This window comes from Pipistrellus kuhlii, unplaced genomic scaffold, assembly GCF_014108245.1.
Source record: "Pipistrellus kuhlii isolate mPipKuh1 unplaced genomic scaffold, mPipKuh1.p scaffold_m20_p_33, whole genome shotgun sequence".
In the NCBI taxonomy this organism is placed as follows: domain Eukaryota; kingdom Metazoa; phylum Chordata; class Mammalia; order Chiroptera; family Vespertilionidae; genus Pipistrellus; species Pipistrellus kuhlii.
Window position 1 is genome coordinate 2,955,536 of NW_023425533.1, and position 9,780 is coordinate 2,965,315.

The following is a 9,780-nucleotide window of genomic DNA, read 5'->3' on the forward strand; positions in this document are numbered from 1 at the left end:
ATATTTTAAACTAGATTGTTATTTTTTAATAAAGGAATTTGCTACTACTTTTAACCAAGAAGTTACACATTCTAAGGGTCTGGATGGAAATTAAACAGACATTTGTTGCCATTTCTCTTTTAAGTTCCTTAAGGAACATTTTCTACCCTTTAACACTTCAGTAGTTTAACTTGACTGTTGTCCCTCCTCCAATTCAGGAAGGGGCCTTCTCTCTTCCCCATCACCGGGAAGAGGCGGAGCATTCTCTCAGAAGCCTGGAAGCAATCAGTGCCTGGCCATTCTTGGTGGAGGGACTGCAGCTGACAAAAAGCTTCAAGGTAATGGCTGCCTTAAATCTAGTTATTTTTAGGGACTTCTCTGGGTCCAAGAGTAAAGATAAGAAAAATAGGAATGGTGGTCTTAAAGTGGGTGAGATGAGTGTGTGGTTTTGAAAGAATTTCTGGCATTTTAAAGGAATTAATCCTTTAGCATTTCTGTATCTCCCAATGCTTTAAAAATCTATGGTGGGAGAAGAAGTGATCAGATTACAGTCTCTATATTAAGATTTCAGTGCAGTATAGACATTCATGCTAATTTATTGACTTGGTATTCCATGTTTATGTTGCTGGAATTTTGTTACTGCTTGAATTTTTAAGCATTTTTACTTTACACAGAAAATGATGGATAAAATATGTGACAGCATGGGAGAATACTCTTATGAATTGATTGAAGGGCTATATGTCACCTGTATATGAACATGGAAAGGGGAACATATGTGTAGTTGACTGAAGACAATTGTACATACATATGCATGTATATGTGTGATTAGAAGAAAAAAAACTGGGAGAAAATAAACTCCCATGTTAGTCAGCATTTCTCAGTGGTCAGGTTAGCCCATTGCAGCATCTTTAGAGTATACTTTTCCATGATTATTTTTATAACCATGAAAGAAAAGTGAAGCTGAAACAACATATCCATTTTGTTTAAAACACATAAGCATTCATAGGTATGTGCAGATGTGCAAACATCCTCCCTTTGTTTTTTGCCAATAGTGGACGCTGTCCTGGACCTGATCAAGTGTGTAGCCTAATTGCTGTGTTGGCTACAGCCCTGCGTGTGTCCTCGCAAATCACAGGTATGGCTTTGGTCAGCAAGAACTATTTTTCTATATCTTTTAAGATTGAGATGGAGAAAGGACTTGGTTTATTTCTATAAGCAGTTTTTTTTAAAAATATTGTATGGAATGATATAACCATACAGTAGAATATTATATATGTAGAAAATAAATATGTATAGTGATTTGAAATGTCTGATAAACAGTATAAAGTGAAAAAAGGAAATTATAGAATAGCATTTATCATATGTTCTCACTTAAAAATCAATATGTATTTTAGTAAAACATAGGTATGCTAGCTACTACAGTATATGCAACCAAGTCTGAGAAAACATATCTGCCACACTATTAATAAGATCATTTGTGTAGCTGGAGAAACAGAGCTACCTTTACTACTATTTAAAATAGTACCAATACATACTTATTTATTTACTTGGTTTACATCATTAGGTAAAATACTGAGATAAGCTGGGACTGGTTTAGCTCAATGGATAGAGCATCGGCTTGGGGACTGAAGGGCCCCAGGTTCGATTCCGGTCAAGGGTATGTACCTTGGTTGCGGGCATATCCCCAGTGGGGGGTGTGCAAGAGGCAGCTGATCAATGACTCTCTCTCATTGATGTTTCTAACTCTTTATCTCTCTCCCTTCTTCTCTGTACAAAAATCAATAAAATATATATTTTTTTTAAAATTAAAAATTAAAAAAATTAAAAAATACTGAGATAAAATGTTGTAAATGTGGGGAAAATATAAAGTAATTCATAAAAATCATGTGGGAAATATTTACATAGGAATATGTTCAAAATATGTTCTTAATTGAGATCTGATGTTGGTTTGAAAATATTTATTCCTATATGCAAACAATTCTGATATTATAGAAAATATTCATAGTGACTATTTGTAGAGTTGTACTTTATTTTGTATATATCTCTCTGCACCCTTTCAATTTTTAATAAGCTTCTGTATATTTTTTATAATTACAAACATTGTAATTGAAAACTTTATGACCCTGTTATAATTTGACAAACAAAAGCCTTGAACTTAGAACAGAAAATTCTAGAAGCCTGAGAAGGCTTCTGGCTGGCTAAATGTACTTCATTCGATTATCTGATTATAATTGAAGCCCTGATTATGCCTGCAGTGGAGGTTGCAGTTCTGATTCTGGTCACAAGATGGGGCTTCCCAGGTTTACTACATTTTCTTCAGGCAACCATTTTTATGACAATGGGAAATAAAGCAATGAAACATAATTTTGTTTTACTAGACTGTGAGACAATATGTAGAGTATTATTAAAATTCCAATGGAAAAAAATATTTTGCAAAGAAAAAAAAATCAACATAATGATTGCTGTGCAGATTTAAAAAAAAATCTATAGTCTTGCTCATAATAGACACAGGACAATTTGTTACCTTCTCTCTTATCCCCAGCTCACACTTTTCTAATCAGAGAGATTACTTCCACATTAACCAAATAACTGTGTCACAAAGAGAATTTAAAAAGAAAAAGAAGAAAAATAAATATGGTCTATATCATAGATGAGATTTCATCTTATCCCTGTGTTTCAGAATGACATGCCTTCTAATGTTTGGGTAGGAAAGTTTCTAAATGCTTTTTCCATTTGTTTGGTTTGAATTTCTATCTCCTTTTATACAGCCTTTCTTCTTTTCAAATGAGAATCGGTACAACTGGGTCATAAGACCAGATCCTCTATGACACATGTGAGACTCTTCTCATTTCACAAAACATTTCACATTAAAAACTTGTTGAGAACTTGAGTTTGAATTTATTTTGCTTCCTTCTCTGCACAGTATTTTAACACTCACACAAAAATATGTTTTTATTGACTTTTTTTTTTTTAGAGAAGAAAGGAGAGAGAGAAACATCCATCAAACCTGCAACCTAGGTATGTACCTTGACTGGGAATCAGACCCACAATATTTTGGTATACAGTTCAATACTCCAGTCAACTGAGCCACCCAGCCAAGGATACAACCATAGCATTTTTTAATTAGAAGCTACATTTCATACTAAAACCATGTTAGATTGAAATTTTGAGGTATAATTTATTTTGCACCCTGTCCTATAGCCATAACATTGTGTAATTAAAAATCATCAGTTTTAGCCTGATCAGTGTGATTCAGTGATTGACTGTTGACCTATGAACCAGGAGGTCACAATTCAATTCCAGGGCAGGGCACATGCTTGGGTTGTGGGCTCGATCTCCAGTAGGGGGCATACAGGAGGCAGCCTATCAATGATTCTCTCATCACTGGAGTTTCTCTCTCCATACCCTTCTCTGAAATCAATAAGAAATATATTTTTAAAAATAAAAGTCATCAATTCTAGTTTGTGAGAAGAATCTCATGTTAAACCACCATGAAGAAATTGTGCAAGAGGCTATTCAAATTTCTACCTGAGTTCTAGCTGCCTTACTCTCAATAAATCTTTAATAACTATCCTACCCAATTAGTAAGCATAGCAACCATTCTGAATCTCCTCCTTCTAAACTCATGCTTTTAACAAGGTCTTGTGTTATTGTCCCAGCCCAGGAGATGCATACTTTGCCTGCTTTGGGTAAATAGGAAAATAATTATACCTTAAAAATTATAAAACCGTGTGTTCATCTAGAACAGTGTTTCCCAAACCTTTGACATGTGTGTACCCCTTCTATAATTTTTGTAACTCTGAGTACCCCTCGTACTCCATGAGAACGTAGAATTAGGCGCAGCTAAGCATGGTGCAGTGCATATCCCCACCAAACTCCGGTGCAACGCGTACCCCCACCAAACTCTTCCCATACCCCTGGGGGTACGCATACCACACTTTAATCTAGAACAGTGTTCCTCCATGTTCTTGGACAAGTTACAATAGAATCACTTGCGAACTTAGAGATACAAAATGTTGTATCCTATCTGGAATCTTCTGGATAAAACTATCAAGATGAGGCCTAGAAATATAGTTTTATGAAGACCTCTTGATGATTCTGATACATGAAAACTTTGGAGTCCCACTGCCTTAGGTATAGCAGTAGAGACATAAATGTCCCAAAGGAGTTAATAACATAGAGTAGTACCTGATTTACCATTGCAACCTTTCCCACTTCTGCCAGCAAGTGCACTGATTCAGTCCTTAATAATCATTTGTAAGATTATAAGGACAAGTTCTTGAATTTGAGGTATTATAAACCACTTCTTTAATTTTTTAAATATATTTTATTGATTTTTTACAGAGAGGAAAGGAGAGAGATGAGAGCTAGAAACGTCGATGAGAGAGAAACATCGACCAGCTGCCTCTTGCACACCTCCTACTGGGGATGTGCCCGCAACCAATGTACATGCCCTTGACCGGAATCGAACCTGAAACCTTTCAGTCCGCAGACCAACGCTCTATCCACTGAGCCAAACCAGTTTCGGCACACTTCTTTAATTTTTACAATAACTTTATATTATGCTGCATTTTCCCTATCCATATCATGTCCCACTGAGCATTATTCTTTCTTTTATCTCTATTTGTAACTGTTCACCTTCCACTTTGGCAAAATAATCTTGTTTTCTGATAATTTTCTTCTTTTCCTTTTCCCTATTGCAGTATCTCTCATATTGTCCCATTTAAGCAACGGGCTCAAGCATCCTTGGGAAATTCTGCTGGAGGAGAGCAGACCAAACAAGCTGTAAATACTTGGTAATTCTAAGACAAAGGAGATTTTGGTGAGAGTGTTGTTTTGGGTAGGAACTGCCTTAATAGTGACAAGAATAGCCATTCACCTCAATCTCTGATAGTACACAAATCTAAGTCATAATGGATGCTGAATATGTCTTATGCAATTGGAAAGACCAGTTATGGCCAGCAAAAGTTTTGTCCAGATGTGAGACTTCATCAAACAGTAAGAGAAAGAAGACATTTTCCCTAGAAGTTCAAATACTCTCACTAGATGAAAAAATTAAAGTGGAAAGCAAGGAAACCAAAACCCTAAATAAATCTCAAATTGAAGCCATTGCCTCCTCAATAGCAGCACAGTCAGAGGGCAGTTCTTCACCTAGAGAGGAAACAGCTTATGCAAGATCACTAAAAATGGCACTGGGTATTCTGAATAAGAGAACAAATTTGAATCAAACAAGCAGTTCAGATGAAGAAGAGACCACTACACTATCTCAAAATGTACCACAAAAGCTTTCTAATTCACCCCCTCGCAAAAAGTATCGGAAGCCTAAAGGAAACTTGTCAAAGTGTCTTGAAGAAAGTGAAGTTCCAACATTTCTGTTAGTATCTTCAGAGAGTGATGATTCCCTGTATGATGATAAATCACAAGTGCATGCAACCATTGATACTATTCCAAGTGAGATGGAAACAAAATCATCACAAAACTCCAGCTGGTGCCAAATTTTCTCTTCACTTTCAGAAGATGATGAAAAGGAGAGCAAGAAAAAGATTGACATCCCAACAATTATGCCTTTGGATTCTACAATCAAAGAGGAAGATGCTTATGTTAAAGAAGAGAAGTTCAATCCAACTTCATCACCAAATATCTTCACTGTGCCAAAAAATTTGAAAGAGGAGCCAGAGGATATCTACCCAAAGACCCTGGCCATTTCCTCTGAATGCTCTACCTTATTAGAGAATATTGAGGATCCTGGAGAGGGTCCCTCAAATTCATGCTTAGATACCAGCCAGAATCAACCTGTGGAATCAGAGTCAGGTGCTCTGGCATCCCCCAGTCATTGTTCATGGGAATATCAGGTTTCATTTAGTGCCTCTAACCGTGTCATGGATTGTTCACTCCATAATGAAAGAAGTGACCAGAATCCAGATTTTGAGGAATATGGAGAAGAACTCCAAGCTTCTGATAAATCAGTGCCTCTAAATCCTATTGATCCTTCTGTACTAGATGATGATGAGGAAGACGAAGTACTTCCACCCGTTGTTTTTCATTATGAGCCACGTTCATTTGAAGCAGGAATGATAGTCTGGTTTAAATATAAAAAATATCCATTTTGGCCAGCCATAGTGAAAAGCATCAGGCGAAAAGAGAAAAAAGCAAGTGTGGTTTTTGTTGAGGCAAACATGAATCCTGTAAAGAGAGGCATTCGAGTGCTTTTGAGAAGTTTAAAAAAATTTGATTGTAAAGAGAAACAAGCACTAGTTGATAAAGCCAGGGAGGATTACAGTGAAAGTATTGACTGGTGCATCTCACTGATTTGTGACTACAGAGTTAGACTAGGTTGTGGTTCCTTTACAGGCTCTTTCCTTGAGTATTATGCTGCTGACATCAGTTATCCAATCAGGAAAGTAATCAAACAAGATACCTTTAGGAACCTATTTCCAAAGCTACATAATGAAGATTCTAAGGAAACAATGGCCATGGCTTCCCCGACCAAGAGAATGTCCTTCAAAAAAATTCTTCCTGACCGAATGAAGTCGGCTCGGGACCGAGCCAACAGGAATCTAGTGGACTTCATTGTGAATGCAAAAGGAACAGAAAACCATCTTCTGTCCATTTTAAATGGCACAAAAGCATCCAGGTGGCTGAAATCATTTTTGAAAGCAAAGAGGTTCACTCCTTGTATTGAAACATACTTTGAAGATGAAGATCAGTTGGATGAGGTGGTAAAATATTTACAAGAAATCTACAAAAAAATAGACGAACGAATGCTAGCTCGAATAAGAGATGATAAAATTAAATTTATCCTAGAAGTTCTTCTACCAGAAGCAATCATTTGTTCAATTTCTGCAGTTGATGGATTAGATTACAATGAAGCTGAAGCAAAGTATCTAAAAGGGCCATCTCTAGGATACAGGGAAAGGGAGTTATTTGATGCAAAAATCCTATTTGAAAAGAGACGGAAGCCATCAACAAAAGCTCACTAAATCATCTGCATGTCCAGATCATAACAAGGAGCTTTCATAGATATTAGTGTTTAAAAAAACCCTAACATATTTTCCAGAAACTTGAGGCTTTAGGTAATGTATTCAGGTTTTGTTGTGTGTGTTTCTTTGCGATCTCTATGATCTGTTAATATTACTACATCAATATTTTCTTTCTTATGCTTCTTTAAAGTCAATCTTATTAACAGATTTTAGCAGTTCTATCTCATACATTTTTAGAATTCATAATTCTTAAATAATTTTAAGAGAAAGTACTGTTTTGTTTTTTGACATCTTTGTGTCTATGCTGTATAGTTAAATACAGGGTACACAATCATTTGCATATTAAAATTGCACTAGTATTAGATATTAAGCGAGATGATTAGAAAGAAGTCTAAGGAACATTGATTATATTATATATTTTTGCTTAGTTTTTTATAAAATAATAGGTTTCTCCTAAGATAGCTGAATTATTTTTCCTGTCATACCTATTTATTTTTGGGAAAATATATCTGCGACAAAGAACCAAAGATAGAGATGCTTTGCTATATATTATAACTGTAATTGCTTTTGTAAGAAAACAATCTGGAATTCAAAAATAAAGTAAATGGATTATCTGCATGCAGTCTATATGTGTGAGAATAACATCTCAGCATGCAGAAAATAATTTTGGCAGCCTGGAACAGGATTGTTCATTCTATACTTCCCTGAAATTCCATTTGTGGAGTGTCTATTATTCAATAGGTGAATAGTTTCTTAAACAGACATCATAACTAACAGTATCTGTATCTAAATATATCCATCTGACCACATGTGGAAGAAAACTAGAGACATTGTATTCATAGTCTGGCTACTCTAAAGTATGAGTCCAGGCTGATTGCTTAAGAGCCCATCTAGTTTGTTATAAACTGTAGAAAATGCAAACATTTTGTTCTGACTATAGTATCTCTAAAAATATAGACATTTGTTTAAACCAAGCACTCTGTATATTAGTAAAATAGTCCCAGTTAGTTCCAACAATATACATACCAACTGGTAAGTCATTCCAGGCTAAAACAATGAGTAGATGGACCAGAATCTGTGAATTTGGAAATGAGTCATAGAAAAGGCCTCCACTTGGCCAAATATGACAATTATCCAAATATATTTAAAAGTATACAGCTGACAGTTGAAGTCTGAAACCAATGAATAGCTTAATCTAACTTGAAATAAGATTTTAATGAAAATAAATGTTATAAGGGCTACTTTATTTTAGTAACTTGACATAAAAATAAACACTAAAGGCTCAACATGAACCTGTCTGCATTTTTATTCTTAGAGTGAGACAAGTGTTACTCTTAGGCTTTTGTTATATGTTTCCATGACCACATGTTTATGTAAAATTTGCAAAAGTTAGATGTTTTCATTTGTAATAAAACCATTAGATCTTTCATTTTGAATGTTCACTTCATCATACTTCAGATCGTGTAGTTACTAACTGGTGTTTCTCTGTTTGGAATTTTGCTTGTTGTAGTTGTCATCATTTTAATGCTTGTTATACATTATCTTTTCATTCTAAATAAATATTAACTTTCATGTTTGATTTTGTATTATTTTAAAATAAAGTCTTCCAAATTGCATAAGCTTTAGATTCCCTAGAACCTTCTCTTGGTCTGCCTGATAAAGACCAAGACTGCTTTAAAATAACTGTGTCAATCCACATAACTTCCTCATGATCTTGAGGAGTATTTGATAACAGACCATCACCACACGATATGTGGGCCTCATATCCTGGGAAACCACACTGTATGTACTCTATAGCATTCTCTTTTTATTCCAATATATTGCCCACCTTTGGTTTTCTCCATGGAGCCATTTCTATCTTTTGTTTTTGATACTATCTTTACTATCTTATTTGTGTATTCACTCTTTCATATACTTGATAGTCAGGAGAGCAAGCAATGGTTTAAAGCTCTGCTCTGCTCTAAGGATTTAAGGTGACCCAAATGACAAGGTCAGATTCAAAGTGAGCCAGATGACAATCTAATATCTAAAAGCACTAGAATTCATTATCTTACCTAATAAAAGAGTAATATGCAAATTAACCATCACTCTGCTACACCCACCAGCCATGCCCACCAGCCACGCCCACTAGCTAATCAGAGTGAGTATGCAAATTAACCTCAACCAAGATGGCTGCAGTCACAGAGAGCAATTGAGAGGCTTGGGTTTCCCCGGCAATAGAGGAAGTAAGCTTTCCACACACCCTGGCCAGCCCAGGCCTCCACTCAAGGATACAAAGTTTCAATTATAGAAGATAAATCCCAAGAAAAATGGCGGCAACCATGGAGCTGGAGAACAGAGGAAGCCAAGTTTTCCCTCTGCCCTAGCTGGCCTAGGCCTCCAATCCAGGCTACAAAGTTTCAATTATAGAAGGTAAACAAATCCAAACAGAAATGGCAGGAGCCACAAAGCGAGGAGTGCTAGATACCAGGGACTCTGCTTGGGTCACTGGGAGGCCTGGCTGGCCTGCAAACCACCACAGGCTTGTCACCCAGGCTGCCCCATGCCCCAAGAAAACCCCCACCCTGATCCCGGACACCCTTCAGGGCAACCAGCTGGCCCCCATCCATGCACCAAGCCTCTATCCTATCTAATAAAAGAGTAATATGCAGATTGACCATCACTCCAACACATAACATGGCTGCCCCCCTGTGGTCAAAGATCCTCCCCCATGTGGACACAAGATGGCCACCACAAGATGGCAAGCAGGGGAGGGCAATTGAGAGGGACCAGATCTGCAAGGGAGGGCATTTGGAGGTGATCCACCCTGCAGGGGAGGGCA

At 36.6% G+C, this 9,780-nt stretch overlaps 1 protein-coding gene and 1 long non-coding RNA gene across 2 annotated transcripts in view; both read left to right on the top strand.

The window, feature by feature from the left end:
- LOC123651010 overlaps positions 1 to 1,111 on the top strand; it is a 29,218-nt gene extending 28,107 nt beyond the window's left edge. Inside the window, exons 4-5 of the long non-coding RNA XR_004991994.2 lie at positions 198 to 317; positions 1,032 to 1,111. This is a non-coding gene — a long non-coding RNA (uncharacterized LOC123651010). The remainder of the gene's footprint in view (positions 1 to 197; positions 318 to 1,031) is intronic.
- Positions 1,112 to 4,635: 3,524 nt separating this feature from the next.
- PWWP3B (PWWP domain containing 3B) lies at positions 4,636 to 8,533 on the top strand. The gene has a single exon (XM_045570465.1). It carries the CDS (start codon positions 4,893 to 4,895, stop codon positions 6,957 to 6,959), a length of 2,067 nt encoding a protein of 688 aa, XP_045426421.1. The 5' UTR covers positions 4,636 to 4,892; the 3' UTR covers positions 6,960 to 8,533.
- The last annotated feature ends 1,247 nt before the right edge of the window (positions 8,534 to 9,780 follow it).

Excerpts from the sequence above, each read along its gene's own strand:
- PWWP3B (XM_045570465.1), top strand. The coding sequence starts at position 4,893 with ATGGATGCTGAATATGTCTTATGCAATTGGAAAGACCAGTTATGGCCA.